The sequence below is a fragment of the Copadichromis virginalis genome, linkage group LG12 (genome assembly GCF_057382275.1).
Source record: "Copadichromis virginalis isolate Kocher_CV1m ecotype Utaka linkage group LG12, C_Virginalis_male_GT1.1, whole genome shotgun sequence".
Classification (NCBI taxonomy): Eukaryota; Metazoa; Chordata; class Actinopteri; order Cichliformes; family Cichlidae; genus Copadichromis; species Copadichromis virginalis.
This window is the reverse complement of record NC_140629.1, coordinates 8,711,428-8,730,737: the sequence shown is the minus strand read 5'-3', so window position 1 is coordinate 8,730,737 and position 19,310 is coordinate 8,711,428. Positions and strand designations below refer to the sequence as shown.

General features: G+C 41.1%; 1 protein-coding gene across 1 annotated transcript; it reads left to right on the top strand.

The window, feature by feature from the left end:
• Nucleotides 1-845: 845 nt before the first annotated feature.
• LOC146696493 (zinc metalloproteinase-disintegrin-like jararhagin) lies at nucleotides 846-18,302 on the top strand. The gene is made up of 22 exons (XM_085474609.1): nucleotides 846-937; nucleotides 6,433-6,521; nucleotides 6,652-6,728; nucleotides 6,913-6,991; nucleotides 7,178-7,254; nucleotides 7,782-7,965; nucleotides 8,116-8,178; nucleotides 8,296-8,367; nucleotides 8,497-8,666; nucleotides 9,086-9,167; nucleotides 9,756-9,889; nucleotides 10,275-10,452; nucleotides 13,413-13,502; nucleotides 13,793-13,988; nucleotides 14,074-14,179; nucleotides 14,298-14,454; nucleotides 14,547-14,627; nucleotides 16,183-16,270; nucleotides 16,371-16,476; nucleotides 16,577-16,667; nucleotides 16,744-16,893; nucleotides 17,243-18,302. The coding sequence occupies exons 1-22, from the start codon at nucleotides 880-882 to the stop codon at nucleotides 17,273-17,275; spliced, it is 2,361 nt and encodes a 786-aa protein (XP_085330735.1). The 5' UTR covers nucleotides 846-879; the 3' UTR covers nucleotides 17,276-18,302.
• Nucleotides 18,303-19,310: the final 1,008 nt, after the last annotated feature.

Here is a 19,310-nt window from a genome sequence, read left to right as displayed (position 1 = left end):
CCATTTTGCAATTCCTCTCATGTAAACAATAACGTGGCGTACAGCATGACGTGAAAAAAGGCACATACCTTTCACGTTGGGTCCTGAGGAACTCTGTATTCCTTGTCCACAGGTAAACGCAAAAAAGGAGTTTTAAAAAATCTCAGTTTTCGGTGATTCGAAATGCCGTTTACATGTGGACGAAACAGCTGGGTTTTCAAAAATACCCACGTAGGTGTGGACGTAGCGTAAAAGAGTTAGTAGTTTATTTTCTTATTACCTGTAATTTATTGCAGATTACTTGTATTTGCTTAATTGTTTACTAAATGTTCGAGGTGTGAAATAAACAGCAATGGAGCAAAATATGGGTGTGTGTGGTTGGAGGATGTGTTTGTGCGTGTGCGTGCGTGTGCGCGCGCGCGGGAGGGGGGCGCGAACATTTTTCTTGTAGAGCTTACAAGACAATATCTATATTTGGAAAAAACTGTGAAACTTTATGATGTTTCTACATGTGTGTGACAAGTGCGACAACGGAAACAGCAAAGCTTAAACCACAACACACAGTGAGTCATACTGCTTATTTATGGCTTTTAAGGTGAGGTATTTTAAGTATCATTCATAAAAAAGGTGGGAGGTTTACAACCTCATTCCATGTACATGTCTAAATGAGAACTGATAAAGCTTAAGGTTTATAGGACGTGAAAATTTGCCACTTAATAATTAAGTAAGAGCATGGAGCATGTTCTACATGTCACAACACAAGCAGTGGCGTGTTTGAGCCAGTTTGTAGAAGTGAATGTTTGTAAGAGGTAGGCGTGGTTAACAGAACAGGAACTCCTAGTTTATAAATTGTCATTACAATGCTAGTCTGCTCTGTCACACTCAGTTTGCACTTGGACAATGACACGAAACCTCCTATTGTGGGTCCTCATCCTATATGCCTCTCTCGAGCTCTCCGGTAAGTCACTGGATACTTTTACATCCACCAGCACACTGGCTACTTAATAACTAAAACCTAGTTTTGTCCTACCTTCTGTTTATTCAAACCTCTACCGGTGGCAGGTTTCTTTTCCTCAAGTAGTCCTCTAAATCTCCTAGCCAAGGACGATGTATTTTGTCCGGAATTAAAGACACTATGCTTTAACTCTGGTCTGTTTCATGTTTCGTGCTCAGATGAATTTGCCTCTCAGCCTTTTGCATTTGTTTACTAGACATGTGATTATAAAGGGAACATTAAAACACAGTGGCTGTGTCTCACGCCTGTTGAAAACACGTTTTGTGCACACTCATTACAGTCAAATAACAGAAAGAGGAAGAATTACTGTAAACACACTGCTAGTGTTGTGACGCTCCCTCAGAGTTAAGTTATGGAAAACAACAAAGCCAACACCCCCTCAGGTGCTACTATGTACCAGGTTATCAGGTAACCGTGACTCAGAGTCACTTAATCATTTATTCCAGGCAGGTTTTGCAGACTGGGAAATACAATCTTGAGTCACAAATGTTCTTGGTGAAGCAAAGGACTTTAATTTTGTAAATGTTTCTCCACAAAGTGAGAAGAGAATTAAGCAAAAGAAAAAAAGATGAAAATAATGGTTAATTATTTAATTAAATATACTGCATCTGGTTCCTGGAGCAAGTTATGGTACAGAATGGTCAGAAATTTACAGAACTGGCTACTGGGTGGGAGTCTTAGTCAAGAAAAATGCTACACTGAGAATGATGATTTTATGAGAAAATCTGGAATGCAGAAATAATTCCCATAAAAAGGAACTAATAATATTTTCTAGCTTAAGTTGAAATCAACTTAATAACTAAAACCTAGTTTTGTCCTACCTTCTGTTTATTCAAACCTCTACCGGTGGCAGGTAGAGGTTTTTTTTACAAATGTGATTATAATTTGAGAAGTTGCCCTTTTATTTAATCACGCTACTTCTGCAGGCTCTGTAAATCACACCTGATTTTCACTTTGTTTTACGTCAATACCAGTAATAATTGAGTAAAAATCCCCGCCTTGTGAATGTGATGTGGAACATTCTAAATACTGCATGGATTTGTGAGTTAGGGCAAAAAAAAAAATCAGCTGATGTCAATTCTTTTTTGTGTCAGGATAACGCAAAGATGGTAGTAAAACCCTAAAACGACCTCTTGGTAGCCTGGGGGGGAATCAAAGAGCAACCTCTGCACCACCCATTAATGCAGGTTAGGTAGTATGTCAATATTTCTATGTGGACAATAAGAAACTATACCCGTGAGCTTAAAAAAATATGAATTCTGCCAACATTAGTCTCCTGCTAAAACCAGGCAAAGACCCTTTATTTCCCTCAAGCTATCGTCCAATATCCCTTATAAATGTAGACATAAAAATAATCTGCAAAGCCCTCTCAAAAAGATTAGAGAAAATAACCCCCCTCTTAATTCATCCTGACCAAACTGGTTTCATAAAAGGTAGGCACTCATCAACAAACACTCGTAGATTACTTAATTTAATAGACTACTCATACAGTAAAAACACTGAAACTGTCATGGTCCTGGGCCGTGTTGGCCCAGTATTCTTAGTTCTCTTGTATTTTTGTATTCAGTTCCCTGTTTAGGTTCTGTTTCCTGAGTTGCCCTGTTATGTGGTTCCCTGTGTGCTTTCCCTTTGTGACTCTCACCCCCTGTGTGCCCCTCTATGTATTCATGAGCCCTTGTCCCCTTTCGTGTTTTATTCCATGTTTTCCCCAGCCTGTTATGTCTGTGTTCTCCCCGTGCTCTCTCCTCCTGTCTGAACCTCTGTACTTCCTGTTTTACTTTGACAGTCTCTCGTCAGTATGCGTCATGTTGTGTTCACTCCTGCCCTGTCTCGTTATGATTATCTGTGTCAGCTGTGTTCCCCGTGTGCTCCCACTTCCCTCGTTAACCCTCTGTGTATTTATGTCTGCGTCTCCCTCAGTTCTGTGTCGTAGTCTCCCTCATGCTGCGTGGATTTCCCTGTGTCTCTCTCCAAGTATTAGTTTATTGTGCCCAGTTTAAGTTTTGTATTTTCCTGTCATCTTGTCAGCAATAAAGCTGCCTTTTGAGTTCATCCCTTGAGTCCGTGAGTTTTGCGATTGGGTCCTCATCCTGCCTGCCACACAGCCGACCATGACAGAAACCACAATATTATCTCTAGATGCAGAAAAAGCGTTTGACAGAGCTAACTGGAAATTTTTATTTGCAAATTTACACAAATTTGGTTTTGGAAACTCTTTCATAAACTGGCTAAGATTGTTATATAATTCCCCAACAGCTTGTGTCAGAACAAATGACCAGACATCCTCCAGCTTCTCTCTCCTGAGGGGCACCAGACAGGGATGCCCACTCTCCCCTTCACTGTTTGCTCTTTTTATCTAACCATTAGCAGCAGCAATTAGGCTACAACAATTAAGGGCATAAAATGTAAGAAAGTAGAACATAAAAGCAGTCTCTATGCGGATAATGTGTTACTTTTTCTCCAAAACTCACAAACCAACCTTTCTGAGGTAATTACTCTAATAAACTGGTTTTCAAGAGTTTCAGATTATTCAATTAACTGGTCAAAATCTACAGTTCTCCCCATTAACTGCTCCTTCCATAATTCTTCTCCTGCCCCACTACAATCTGGAAATATTAAATATTTAGGTATTAAATTCAGAAATTTCAGACCTACCATTTATCAGCTCAAACATCAAAAGACATGAATGCTTTAAAAGTATTAACATCAGCTCTTCTCTGACAGCATGGTGGGAGTTTCTAAAAATAACAGAGTCTTCATTAATCCCATGCAGACGTACACCTATCTGGAACAACCCTGACATATTACAAAACAATAATATGATTAATCTTACAACACAAAACACTACATAGAGTGCACTATACAGGTCATCGGATGTTCTAGATGGGGTTTACATCTTCCAACAACTGCTCACACTGTCAAGGCAATGCACCAGACAATTACATCCACGCTCTTTGGTTCTGTCCACCAGTGCAGAAGTTTTGGCGCAGGATATGTGAAGACTTATCAAAGTGTCTGAAATGAAAAATTCCAACCTCCCCTTTAGTGTGCTTGTTGGGCAAATTGGATGATGTCACTACAGAAACTAATACAGTCCACATGGTTTTTACTGCCCTATGCATCGACAAGAAAACGGTCCTCATGAACTGGAAAAATAAAAATAATCTTAATTCAAGCCAATATAGAAACCATCTAATAGATCACATTAGTCTCGAGACAGCCTCTGCCACCACATTAGATCAATCCCTCTGGGCTACTTTGATCGGCTTCATCACCTAGCGGGGATGGGGGGTCGTGGTTTGGTCCCGCCTTCGCCATTGTGGTTGATGTGGAGGTGGGACGGGCTTAGGGCGTCTGGAGAATCCCTAGGGACGTTATCCCTGGAGGGCTTAACCCAGGGGTTGTGGTCATAACCTGGTTAGTGGCTCTGGTCGCTCTTAGAGGTTGTTCTCCTTGTGGCCGCGTATAGTAGGGCTGGAGGAGGGTCTGTGCTGGCGGACGTAGGTTACTGGCCTGGTAGCCTGGCTGCCCCTAAGTGGATCCGGGGCAGGCGTGGGGGCTTGGGGTTCTGGGGTGCTTCGCCTCTGTGCTAGGGCTCTGGCTGGGCCTTGGGGGCTTCGGTCCTCCTTGGTGTGTTGCCGAGGTTGTGGGCGGATGGGTGCACGGGGGCTCAGCCCTGGCGCAGGGGGCCTCTGGTGCATCGGCCTAACTAGGGGGCTCTTCAACTGACAGGAAGTTTGTTCCATCCTTGTAGGAGTCCACTCTGTAGGTGGGGGAGAGTCACAGGAGAGGTGGAGAATAAACTTAACCTGGGTGTCTACTGTCTTGTACAGTCTGGGAGATGATTGAATGTTAGGGTGGGTACAGTTTCCTCTGCGGTGGGGTCGGGTGGGCTGCCCCGGGTCCTGTGGGGCTGGGCGGTCCTGCTGCCGTAGGCCCCGGTCTGGATGGGCCTGGAATCCCAGGCCCTCCAAAGGCCTATCTCCCCTCACCACACTCCCTGCCGGTAACTGATGCCCTCAGGGGTCGGTGCGTTGGTGGTTCTTGGTGTCCGGGGCTGGGCGCTCAGGTATGTACCAGCTCACTCCCGGTGCCTACTTGGCAGGGCCTGGTGCCTGTTGCTCGGTCAGGCCTCTTCCGGGGCAAAGGGGGCCCTCGGGCCTCCAGCCTCTGGGCCTGCGGCTCTGGCACAGCTGGCTGCCGGCAGAGCCGGCGGACACACCACTGCAGCCCCTCTGGCTTCTGCTCCGTGGCTACTGGGTGACCCCTCACCTGGGGCTCTCCTCAGCTCTTCCCAGGAAGGTGGCACGGATGCCCCTCTGGTGGTCCTCCTTGGGCTCTCGCACTCTGGGGCCTCTGGATGTCTGGAGCCTGGATCTCCTCCATGCCTGCTTCATGCCCTGGGGGACGGGGCTATGGCTCTCTACATCCTCTAGCAGACCATTACATGGGGAAACCTTTTGAATACAAGCGCGCTGATCCACACAGGTGTGCACACGGGTGTTCACTGTTCATAGACATAAACTACACCTTTATTGGCTGTTATTTCCAAGCACATTGTGCGCTGTCGGTTCTGTTTGCTACACAACAACATTCAATATTTAGTATTTACTGCTGTTTACACTTAGCTAGATTAACGCGATGGTGTTGTGTTTAGTATGTTGCCCTTTTTTTTTTCTTGTTTTCTCTTCTTTTTCTCTCAACAGGTGATCCAGGACATTTTTTTTCTCTTCTTTCTCTTTTTAAGTGCCCTTTCTCACTGTCCCTCTCCCCTTCTGTTTTTCTTTTCCTTCATCTTTCTTTCTCCCTTTCCTATCCCTCAGTCATGTCTGTCCCGTCTGTAACAACTGAAAATAAAATAAATAATAACAACAAAGGTTGATCAAATGGACCAATACGGCAAGGCCGTGATGATCCATTTGGCAAAGTAAATCCATTGGGTATCCTTGTTGGTCTTCAGACAACAATTCTGACGGCTAAAGAACCAAATGGGACAGGCAATAAAAGTGGTTCACCTCTTTCTCCAGGGGACATGATTGCGAAAGCATTCATGTGACTAACTTGATATAAGGCTATAAACTTTCTGTTTACAAAAGGCTTTGTTACCAGGAATGCACTTAAAAACTTGAGAATGTAACTTTAATCAAATGTTTAAAGTCACGATGATCACATGTTTGCAACATAAATGACATTTGGAATGGGATATCAAATTATGTAGTCAGGTTAGTTTTTTTGTTGTTGTTTTATTGGTTTGGTTCAAAATAAATAGATACATAAAACTTATAGAAAAGCAGGATGTAAACAGACGAGATTAGGTAGCTCAAATATTGAAAGCAATGAGTTAAGCATTCGACTAATTACAAAATAGACCCTGTTGACACTAGCATCCAAAATTAATATCCTTTTTCTAATCACACATATGTGATTCACTTCCACAGGAAGCCATGGTCCTGAATTTGAGGAGGGAAAGCACTATGAGGTGGTTCGACCGGTCAGACTTCACACAATCAGAAAAAGACACACAGAGGTTTCTTTTCTTTTCTATTTTAAATCCTGTGATGACAATCAAATCAGCTGCTGTTTTTCTCCTGATTATGGAAAATGAAAAAATAAAATTGAATGACTCAAAGCAAAATTTCCTGTTTTTTTGCCCACAGTACCACAGACCAGACACTCTTACGTATGCAATGACTGTGGGCGGACAAGACATAGAAATGCAACTTGAAAGAAATAAGTAAGTTTTTACTTCCCTAAACCTGTGTGTCTGTGCAGTGTGAGAAAATAAGTGGACAAATGGATATACAAGTAATGTAAAATATCCTGTTTCAAAATAAGCAAATTTTTTTTGAATAAACTGGAATTAGACTCACTCTTCACATCAAATAATGTTATGTTATTCTTTATCTTCCTGTATTTAGTGAATTATTTACCAAAGATTACACTGAGTCTTACTACCAAGAAGATGGGACTCGAGTCACCACAGTACCGAATGACATTGTAAGTGTTTGCGTTTGTAGACAAACTTACCTCAAACTTACAGCTGTAAAATTGCACATTTTACTAGATTTAAAACGCTTCAAAGGCTTTTAAGGCTGTTAGTGAACGCTGGAGACATAAGCAGATGAAAAGAAAGTTACATGTTGTCATTTAATAACACAGTCACCATTTTCATGTCCTTGCCAGGATCACTGCTTCTATCATGGGAGGATTGTGAACGACAGTGAGTCATCTGTTAGCATCAGTACCTGTGATGGACTCAGGTGAGCCACCGTCTTCTATCTTTTCTTTATTTAAACTGTCATGACATCTTTCCAAAGCGATACCCACCCATGCTGTCTGTCATAATAATTCAAATAACCTCACAGTTTCATTCCTTTGTTGTATTAAGCCTTCATATGAGATGAATAGATTTCAGGCCACCTTGGTTCACCAGAAACAAGTTGTGAAAATACTCTCATTACTATTTAGATGTTAACCTTATCCTAACCCTCAACCAAACCTCACCTCACAGTGACTCTAACTTTAATTAAACCAAAACATTACATTAACATTAACATGTATAATGATTAACATGATGTCAGCATGTTAAAGTTCAGGAAAACAAAAACAAAAGTGCTAAAAGCCACTAAAATCACACTGCAATAATAACAATCTTGAAGTGAAAACAACACAAGAGGAAGTTTGGCCCAATTAAGTCTTTAGATGACAGTGGATAGGTTCCTGAGTTGAGTCAGCCTCAAAGCAACATCTGAAAAATGAATGAACTAACCAGCATGATTTGGTTTAGGGGTTACTTCAGAACATCTGCTCAAAGGTACCTGATTGAGCCACTATCCAGTAACGATGAGGGGGATCATGCAGTGACAACTTTTAATGAAAAGAACTTCACGCCTGCCGTGTGTGGGGTCACTAACACCAGCTGGAGTGACGACTATGAACCTCCAACAAGCCGCAGCCGCTCTAGATCAGGGGTAACACAATTAGTTTTGTCCTCTTCACCAGAGTTCCTCCAAGTCATGACCTCTGAAACCTTTTAGGTCTTCAAACTATCTAAGTTAAATGTGACAGAGTTTAAGTAGACATGCCCAAAAGTCTTCATTTGTGTTGTTCTTTTTCTTCAGGGTATTTCTATTGTACAGCAGCAGAAATACGTTGAGCTCGTCCTTGTTGCTGATAACCGCGCGGTAAAATTAATCTTCTTTTCTAACTTTTTAATTTTTTCCCCTTGGTTTGCAAAATTTGATTTTTATAAGATAAACTGGTGAGAAGCAGGATGAGAAATTTGTCTTGTGGTGTTTCAGTATGTGAAGATGAACAGGGATCAAAAGAAGATGAGACAGAGAATATTTGAGATTGTCAACTTTGTCAACATGGTGAGTCTGTTTTTTTGCTATTTCTATACAGATTCCATACCAATACAGACGCACTGTACTACATACTGTTCTGCAGTAGCTGCTAGCAGTTGGAGTATAATGTTGCATCCCCAATGTTGTCTTCTTCAGGTCTACAAACCTCTGAGGACCTTTATTGCTCTGGTGGGGTTGGAGATATGGACGAATGGTGACCTGATCTCTGTGACCCCCCCAGCAGGAGCAAACCTGGATGCTTTCATGAAGTGGAGAAACTCTGAGCTGGTGACGAGGATAAAACATGACAATGCACATCTTATAAGGTATGGATAAATTGTATAAGTAGAATCAGTCAGACTCAAATCACGTGGAGCAAAATGTCTCCTACTTTCAACAGTAACCGAGCAGGAAAGAGAAAACTAATTTCAGAAATCTGAGTTGTGAGTATCCATATTTTTTTTCTCCCAGGTTAAACCGGCCTGACACATCAGCTTAAGAGGTTTTAAGCTTCCACATAACGCTTGTGTAACTTGTGTTTTATACACAAGATACAACCACAAGCAGATCCATTATTGAATCTTAAATAAGAATGTGCTTGAATGTTCACACCTCAACATTCAGGAAAATTCACAGTAGCTAATCTAATCTAATCTAATCTAATCTAGTAGTAGCTAGATTAGTGAGTAGATGGATGATATGAATCCTGTATATGAATTTAAGACTTTCTGATCTTCTCTTTCAGTGGTATCGACTTTGAAGGACCAACTGTGGGTCTTGCTTTCATCGGGACTCTCTGTTCTGGTCACTCTGTCGGCGTAGTACAGGTGAGGTGTTCATGCTTCCCAGATGATGTATCTCACTGACTTCATAACTTCTGCCCTTGCTTCATGCTGTGGTAAATGTGAATTTTGGAAACATGTTCCTAAATCCATTTAGTTCAGTCATTCCTTTGCCCCTCAAAAATCAACTTAATTGTTTATCTGATACTTTGATTAATGACCAAATACCAGAGAAAATAAATGACAGTTCCATCAATTTATCACTAACATGTAGTGACCACTTCCTGCTAAAAGAGAAAAACTAAGTTAAATTATGATCTAGAACTAGACTCGGTCTACAAAGTCTTCTTTGCACATTTGAGATGCACACATCTCCATAAGTGCAACGTGGAAAACTCATTCTTTGACTAATCATGAATTTTTCACAAAATCCTTTAAAACATTTTCCTCCTTTTTGCACTGCACTTGTAGACCACTACACTAACTCTGTCAATAGATCCATGCAGTCTGAAAGTCCCGACTGAATAGACTGAGAAAATGTTAAAACTGAGACAAACATGTGACATTATTGTGTTGCTCTCTCTTGCTGTTAGTAAATTTTTGCTGCTTTCTTGTGCTTCATTTTTTTCTTAGGATCACAGTGATGCAGCCATAGCAGTGGGAGCAACACTGTCTCATGAGATGGGCCACAACCTGGGCATGGACCACGATGACTCCAGTGGTTGTTTATGTTCTGACGATAGCTGCATCATGGCAGCAGCCCTCAGGTAAGAAAAGCTGACTTGAGACATCCTTCAAGTTGAATGCAGATTCTTTCTGTTAGCAAATAAATTCAGGCTATAACAAGTGACCGTAAATTAACAATACGAGCCTTACAAACCTCACTAAATGTTTTGATCATCATAACATGTTTCATTTGGTACAACAACATAATAACTGTGTGTATTGGACCAAAAAGGAGGTCAGCTGGTGCAGCTCTTAATCTCACATGGCTATAAGACTGAAGAACGTGTGTGAGCATGTTTGGTGCGTACGTGCTGTATATGTACCACCATACCGCTTTTGTGCAGCCATGTCTTCCTAGTGTCAGACACTGATCAAGATAACACAAAAAAAGATAATAATACTAATAATGTATTTGTTCCTCTTCAGCTGGAAAACTCCTCGAAGCTTCAGTAGCTGCAGCAGCAGCAAATATGAAAAGTACCTAACAAGCCGCAGCCCCAGCTGTCTGCTGGACAAACCAGACTACAAGAGTGTCGTGGCTCCCGCGGTCTGTGGAAACGGCTTCAAAGAGGAAGGAGAGCAGTGCGACTGTGGTTCGGTGCAGGTAAGTAATCACATCAGCTGCTTAAAAGTTTTATTGTGTAGCAAGTTGATGATCGCATCTGGTGAATCTGGTGAGTTTTATTCATTTAAAAGCAAATCACAACAACAACTGTCTGAAGGGATTTTGTAAGATAGAGGTCTTATAACAACACAGCGAAAACCCCAACAATCAAATAACTGCCTATGAGCAAACATTTGGCAACAGTGGGAGCGAAAACCCCTTTTTAACAGGAGGAAAGCCCTCAGCAGCCTAGGCCTATTGTAGCTTTACAAACTTCTATTTCTTTATGTCTTGCTGGCCTCTCACTTACAGAGACTAGTTGATAAACAGTGTAGCAGTACAAATGTATTTATTACTATTATGCCATAATTCTGATCTGTGTCTGTGCATGCTCAGGTCTGAAATGGCTTCTGCCTTACAGCTATTGATTTCTCAGAATGGAATTCAGCTCCATGTTTCCTTTGTCTGATCTTGACTCTTTAATGAGGTGCTTGCTCTGAGACAAAAAAAACTTTCAGATGCACACCAGATATGTACCTTCTTCGAATGGGCCTGAGCCTGTGCATTCAGACAGATATTTATTTTTTCAAGGCCCAGTATTCAACTGACTTCTACCAGAAGCTGAAGAACTGCTGATTTTTTTCTTTTTTGCAGTATTACTTGGAGTATGTGCTTATGTGTTGTCTTAACACTTTTATGTAGTGTTAAGACTATATCTATAGAATGACAGTGATAGTGTAGCTGAACAGAAATGATTGTTTTAAGTGAACTTCCGTGTTATGCAAACACTTTTTCCAGTGTGTCTGAGAACAGTTTTTTGTTTGCTTGCGATGTGTAACAGCTGAACAGCTTGTGGTTTTCAGTGAGACAAACATTCCAGTCAGAGTGATGTTTAGACCTGTTTTCACCTCTGCTGGAATTCAACAAGGAAAGATCATTAGAAGGAACTGAACGTGATTTATTGATGTACAAAACAGTATTCAGTGGTGTTTATAGATTCGACTCTGATGGCCCATCACAGCAGAACGGAATCCAAGCTATGATGCTAATTAGTGCAACAGCACAAACTACCATCATCAAAGCAGCATGGTGAGTGAGAAAATTGTAAGATGGTTCCAGATAGTGAAGAGAAAGTGCGAAGCAGACTAAACACTGAAACTGTGATAAGGCTCAAGGGAGATAAGGCATGAGTGTGGACTGGGGTAAAGAGAGAGAAGCAGAGCCTGTAGGCTCAAGGCTGCTGTAGGCCAGAAGACCAAGCATAGATCCTGCGACAAAGCTGAGAGCTGTCAAAGGACAGAAGAGAGCGAAAACAGGCAATGGTACATTAATGCATTGAGATCACTTTAATTATTTGTAGAGCTCAGTACTTCCACAGTACTTGAGCATCTTGGTAACCAACATGACTGGGGGAGGGGCAGATTCTGGCCTAAGCAGGTCAGACTCTGGGAAGTATGCCTCATGTCTCTGAAACTAAAAACAGGTTATTCGTCAGGTCGCAGCTTTCACCCAGTTTTACGCATGACCCTGCTGAAAACTGCAAAACCAACAAAAATGTGTTGATGATTGTATGAGTGTGATGAGTTTACTGATCCACTTCTGCACTTAGAGAAAATGTCTCTCCTGTTTGTTTCCTATTTTGCTTCTGGAATCTAAGATATGTTTTTCTTTTTATCCTCAAATCTCATCCTGGGAACGGCAGCAAGAAGCAAATTAAATTGGACTTTACCTTTCAGTATTCCTGAATTCTTGTGCATAGAAGAAACACTGGAAGCTGGGAAATTAAAGATGGCCCAGGGAAGAAACAATGTTGCAGAGGCCAGTGATAACAGAAACCAACATGTGGAGACTCAAGCAGCACTCCCAGGGTGGAATGTTGGCTGATTAAGACATCTGTATGCTGTTTATGCTTCCCATACAGACGATGGTGATGCCTGATATGGAAAGGATTGTAAAAGCAGTTTGTTGGGGAGAGTGACAGAGTATGCATTTTAACATCCCCATAGACTACCAATGCAACGGAGATTAACTCACGTGGGGACCATAGACAGTATGAATGGTAAACATAGTTTTAGGTGTTGTGTGGAGTCAAAGCCGCATTCTTTTACTGGCCCTGTTGAGTCCATAGGAGAACAGCCCTGACTTCTTTGAACACTTCTTGATGAGTTTACGGACTCAGTCACTCATTCCACGTCATACTGAACAAAACATGGTATCCTTTTTGCAAACTTTGTTTCTTTTATGGAGCGCAACCCCAGATGTGCTCACTGGATATTAACTGATTGAAAAGCCCAAACGGGCACGTGACTTCACAAGCACATCGAGTCCTCACTCGCCCCAGCTGGTTTCAAAACACCAGGATGTGCAAATGCGGATGATGTTGGCTCTTTCAACCACAGGGGTGCTGCAATAAGCAAAAACAGCTCGTTGTGTCTTACATTTTTTTTTGATTACCAAAGTCTTTCTTTTGTTAGGTGGTACTTTGAGATGAAATCCATTAAATATGGCAGCTGTGTCGCACAGAAGTTTGGGTTTTTGTTTTCCAAAACTGTGGTTATATTGAAAAAACAGATTTTAAATTATAAGTTTGTGGTATTTTGTTTACAACACTTTCTTACATGTTTGTACTTCAGACTCAATAATGGTCTTATACCACAAAAGTTCCTGAAAATCAAGAAATAAGGAAGTAGAAAGTAGAAACTGAGAACAGTGATTATACACTATATTGGTGACACTCGACATTGCTCTTAGTAGTTTGAACATCGTGATTTGTGATCATGAGGCCAGCAGACACCCACAGTGGAAATCATTCATCAGGTTCTTTTCTATGTGTCAATAAACCATCAAACCTAGTGATAAAGATTCCTCACGGGAGCAGAGCAAACAGATGTTTAATAATGCATCCCAGCAGTAAGACCCAACAGCAGCCTGATGAGTTCTAATATATCTTGTCCCCGTAGGAGTGCACCAATCCCTGCTGCAACGCCACCACCTGCACCCTGAAAGAGGGTTCACAGTGTGCTGAAGGCGAGTGCTGTGAGAACTGTAAGGTGAGTCAGTAAGAAGACAGATCAGTGTAACTGGTGTCACTTATTTTCATCCCTGGAAGTCTCTCCTCTGGCTGTAGTGATCCAGTTGTTTGCTCAGCTACAGTCCTCAAGTAATTAGAGAATCTTGCAAATGCTTGAACCAACACCACAGTATTGCATTTTGAAATTTTGTTTACAGTGCTCACGCAGTCAGAGTGTTTGAAATAGCGCTGGAATTTTTAATCATATAACACTTTAAGAAAAACAATGTTTCAGATAACTTACACGTTGATGGTATATGCTCGGCACAGATCTTGCCTACCTCCAGACAGTGCCGTTCAAAGCAGGATGACTGTGATCTGGCAGAGTACTGTGATGGGAAGAGCACGACCTGTCCGGAGGATGTGTTTGCTGTGAATGGGCTCCCATGTGATGGAGGCCAAGGGTACTGCTACAACGGTCAGTGTCCACAGAGACCTAAGCAGTGTGTCAAGATGTATGGATCAGGTGAGTATCCTGTCAATACGCATATGGATGTATGTGAAAGTCATATGGAGAGTTAGGTTTTTATGCAATCTTCTGCTGCTATCAGGAGCTAAGGAGGCCAAACAAGGATGCTATAACTACAACACCAGAGGAGTCTACTATGGCTTCTGCAAACGCCCCTCAAATAATCAGTTCATCCCCTGTCAGCAAGAGTGAGTCCCAGTAGAACGTACAGGGCAACAGTTGCTCTGCAGCCGACCCTTATTTTGATTCTTCGTTCTTCATATTAACCAAACATGATCAGAAACAAACACTGTCTTTCTTTTGCAGAGATGTTCTTTGTGGAAAGCTCTTCTGTGAAGGCGGTAATGTCAACCCAAACTATGGCCGGATGGTCGCCATCGGCACATGCAAGGCAGCGTTCTTCTCAGACAACACCGGTGACCAAGGCCTGGTGGAAACGGGGACTAAATGTGGAGATGGAAAGGTAGCAGGCTTCCTGAATCCACTTTTTGCTTACTGCATCTACAGTGTAGAACAAAATAAAGTTAAATATATGTCTGACTTGTCTTTTCCAAGGTGTGCAGCCAGAATCAGTGTGTGGATCTGCAGACGGCATACAGAAACACCAACTGTTCAGCAAAATGCCCAGGCCATGCTGTGAGTATATGATGACACCAAAAACTGATCCATTGAGGTGGAACTGATTTATAACAGTTTTGTGCTGGACTGTACATTCTGGTATTTTCATTATTAGTTCATCTGTTTTCAAAAGGTTATCAAGAGGAGAAGCTGCGTACCCTCATAGTTGTGAACAGGGTTCTAAAGCTTTTAAAGACTTTAATGCCACTGAGAGTGAAATTTAAGATCAACTTTACAAAATCAAAGGGTTAAAAGTAGTTTTTGTGTGATTTCTCGCTGCAAAGTTTAACTAAATCCTTTGTTAGCCGGGGGCAGCTAATCTACCATATCCATGTTTAAAATGTAGCTTAGGTGTGAAAGGTGGATGGAGTCACTGTCATAGCCTGCATTGACTTTTGGACTTAACATTTTATAACTTCAATCTTAATGGGGTCATATTGGTCATGGCATGTTTGCATTTTGGAGCCAAAAGTAAAGTTGTAAGCTAATACTAGCATTTTGGTAAATGACCTGGATCCATGAGAGGTCTCACTCACTGACTCAAACTAATGGAAGTTTGGCCTAGCAGACAGATTCTGAGGTTAACTTTGTTTTCAAGGCTATATGCACACATTTTAATACTGTTAAATTGGTCAGTTTAGCACTGTGGTCTACTCACATTTGATAGCCAGCTTCAATCAGCCATTCAGCTGCAGCTTTTGGGATTTATCACTGCTGACTTTATTGTTCAGTCCCAGAGGTAACGACTTCGTAGAAATAAGGGGAAAAAATGCATCATTTTGGAATTTTGTTAATATTCTGTGTATTTTGCAAATTTTAAACCCAGGATTTTACAGGATTTCCCCCCTCTGCCAAAAAATCAGTTTCATCTGTAGCAAACTACAATACAATAACACCATAAAATAATGATAAAATAAATAAAAAATTGTGAAACATAACCTAAATATTTGAAGTGGATGTGATAACCACACCAATGGTGGCCATGCAGCTCCAGTTGTTTTAAAAGGTTTAGGCCCTGTAAAGACAAAGACACCCTTCTAAGGCATCCCTGAAATGCTGATGTGAGATATACAAGACATGCCCAAACTTACTCGTGTAGGCTTTTTTAGAACCACGTGTAAACATTTACAACTGCAGTGTGATTGCAAATATGCACTAAATAAGTGTCCAATTTAAAAAGAAAAAAATATTTAAAAAAAAACCATATAACAAATTCTTTTTTCACTTTTTGAAATGTGAATGAAATGAGAAAAACTTGAAAACCTCTAAATATTTTTAATTTAACTTTATTTTATAAAATGGCTCAAGCAAGCAACAACTCTTAGTTAATCATAATAATATAATTTAGCCTAGCATCTTATTCATATTTTACTTATAGTCTATGCAAAATGAAATAAAACTAACTAGAGTCAATTTGTCAGAAGCTAAAGCGATAATATAATATACACTATAACTATATACTGGGTAAATCTAGTTAACTACATGGCACCAGTTATACTGGGGCTGAGTGTTTTATATTACTTAAATTCTACTTAAAGTCTAATAATGGCAACATCTTCTTTGTGCTTTCCAGGTGTGCAACCACAAAAGTGAGTGCCAGTGCGAGCCTGGGTGGACGCTTCCTAACTGTGACTCAGTGGACACAGCTTTTAGTGGTACTGGTAAGAGTCATCTACTTCAGTCTACAGATTAAGTTCAATTTACTGTGTCATGTTGCACAACTACAACCCAAGCAAACCGGTTTTTCTTCTGTCTCTGTAGGAAAAACTATTGTCATTGCAGTCACGGTTACACTACTAGTCCTAGGCATCATTGCTGCCATCGCAGGAATCATCTGGAAAAAGCAACAAAGTCCCATCCTGCCAACGTGAGTAATCATGACACTACTGGAGGCCATTGTATGCCTCTGTTTCTGCAAACTCGCCTCCATGAGGGTCATCACCTGTTGATTCAATCTGTGTTTGCAGTGCAACAAATCAGAGGAAGCAGATAGCCGTGCAGAACCCGGCTTACCACAGCAAACAGCCTCCACCCAGTTACCCTGCATCAGGCCAACAGGTGATGTTCTGAATGGAGCTGGAATTTGATCTAAAAACTGTTCCGACACGTTTCTAATGATACCTGAAATTTGTAGGCTGGCAGACCAAAGCGTGAAGGACCTCCACCTCCACCACCTGCAGCTGGGACCAAACCCAAACCAGTCATTCAGATCCACAGAACTGCACCAGCTCCACCAGGGAACAAACCCACACCACCCATTTCAAACTACACAGCTGCACGGCAGGTACCAGAGCTCACCAGCCTTTAACCCGTTTTCTTTACTATTTCAGCTGGAAAAAAAACCTTCCCCATAGATTAACCAGCAACTCTTTAATTTGATTGGATAACAAAAAAAGCACATATAATTGGTTGGTTGTCTCCTTTGTTGGCTAGCTTTCCCAAAAAAAAAAGTGAGTTAAAAGATGCTAAACCATTTCATAAAGTTAATGACCATTTTACTAATTCTGTTCTCAGTGCTGTAAGTGATTCATTTTATATTACACACAGTCATCTGAAGATAAAAATAAACATAAAAATTAGCACAGTGTCACTTTAACATTTTTGGACATATCCATCTCTCTTTTGTCCTCCAGGCTCTGAGGCCAGTTCCTCCACCAAAGGTCTGATGTCTGCGTGGTGCCATCTCTTGGCAGCTCTTATTGCTCTCAGTAGGAGGCTGCCGTCACCGCTTTCTCAGTGCTGAAGCAACATTTCTACAATGACTCACAGATTGCACAAGGAGCAGGCCAGACTCTGATTGTTACTAGCATGCCATCCGCTGATGTCGTCATCGCTTTATATTTTCTAAGGCACTTTTTCATACTGCAGGGTTAGAGATACAGACAAGTATCTCTACTAGTGTTCGTATCTCTAACAAGGCAAGTGCAAGTACAGGCATCCCTGACTCTGAATGTGACTTATAACTCTTTTTATCACAGTAATGGCACAGAATATGAGTGTGTGTGCATGACCTAATGAAAATGTTATAACAGTTTTCAGAATTTGTTACAGTTTCATATTTCATTTGTGTTTTTAAAATCCTTATAAATTTCGCTGACTTTGATGTGACAGTCAAAAATCGGAGTGCGATGCTCTGTTGCACCCTACAGTGCTCTGCTTTAAAGTGAATGCACTCAGAGAACTCAAAGCCACCAGCTGAACATTATGAAGCACCTTAAGAGTCTGTTTTTTTTAAATATTTTAAACCATGCTTTCTCTTATGACACTGTAAAAATTTGAGTTGTATTTATATTTTTATCTAAATGTACATATTTATCTACTTTGTTTACAAAATCAGACTTCTGCATGAGTAGAGAAAGAACAGAAGCAATGAGCTTCTTATTGGTGCCTTTTTTGAAGCTGGACCACTAAACGTGTATACAAGATTAGGTCTCACATGCAAGTGGTAAGACACATATCATTTGCCACACCATTAAAATGAGCGACTGTGATGTTTTTTAATGTTGATGTTGTATAATTCTTCTTAATTCTTATATTGAAACATTTTGTTTTACATTTATTTGCATTATGGTTGTTTCCCAATATTTTTTTTACTATAATATTGTCCTGCTGTATACTTTGTCCTATGCACTTACTTTGTAAAGCGGGATCATGCTGTACAATGATTAAATAAAAGTGATTAAGTGACTAACAGATGAAGAACCTTATCCTGTTACACGGTGGCACATAATAAGGGCTGAGATCAATTAAATAGCAAGTGAATGGACAGTTCTTAAAGCTGATGTGTTGGAAGCAGAACAATGGAACAACAATGGAATGGAGCCTATCCCAGCTGTCAAAGGGTGTTAGGTGGGATACACCCAGTGTAGGGTTTACACATTAAGAGAGAACTATTCACACTTCGAGCCAATTTAGAATCACCAGTGAACCTACAGGTGCTGTCTTTACACTCTTGTAGGGTCCAAGTTGGCCATAAAGCGAGCAGGTTTCATCCGGCCATAAAAATACTTCAGTCAGATTCTGAAAATGTGGGAAAGTGAATTAAAAGAGCTTTAATTCTTAAACAGTTTAGTGCAAAGCTTTTTTAAACCCCTTGAATTCAAACTGGAGCTTTATATAAGTCAGAAGAAGTCTGTTTGGAGCAAAGATGCAGCCCAGATATGTTTTATTAGGATGTTTGCAAACTACGTTTTCTTCCCTTTACTCCCAATGCATCACAGCAGTTGGCTGTCCCTCCCTGAGCCTGGTTCTGCTGGAGGCTTCTTCCTGTTAAAAGGGAGTTTTTCCTTCCCTCTTAGGTGGTCGTCTGACTGTTGGGGTTTTTTCTGTTACATTATAAAGCACCTTGAGGAAACTGCTGATGTCATTATATAAATAAAATTTAACTGAATATGGTAAATGGCCTGTATTTGTATAGCGCTTTACTAGTCCCTAAGGACCCCAAAGCGCTTTACATGTCCAGTCATCCACCCATTCACACACACATTCACACACTGGTGATGGCAAGCTATATTGTAGCCACAGCCACCCTGAGACGCACTGACAGAGGTGAGGCTGCCGGACACTGGCGCCACCAGGCCCTCTGACCACCACCAGTAGGCAACGGGTGAATACATCAGAAGCACCAAAACATCACCTGTTGCCCACATAGAATAAGTCCTCAGATGATAGCTGATGGTTTGTGAGACTGATTCAGCCTCA

Coding starts and splice junctions, on each gene's coding strand:
- LOC146696493 (XM_085474609.1), top strand. CDS start 880: ATGACACGAAACCTCCTATTGTGGGTCCTCATCCTATATGCCTCTCTC. Junction 6,992..7,177: donor CCACAGTACCGAATGACATT/GTAAGTGTTTGC, acceptor TGTCCTTGCCAG/GATCACTGCTTCTATCATGG. Junction 8,667..9,085: donor GACAATGCACATCTTATAAG/GTATGGATAAAT, acceptor CTTCTCTTTCAG/TGGTATCGACTTTGAAGGAC.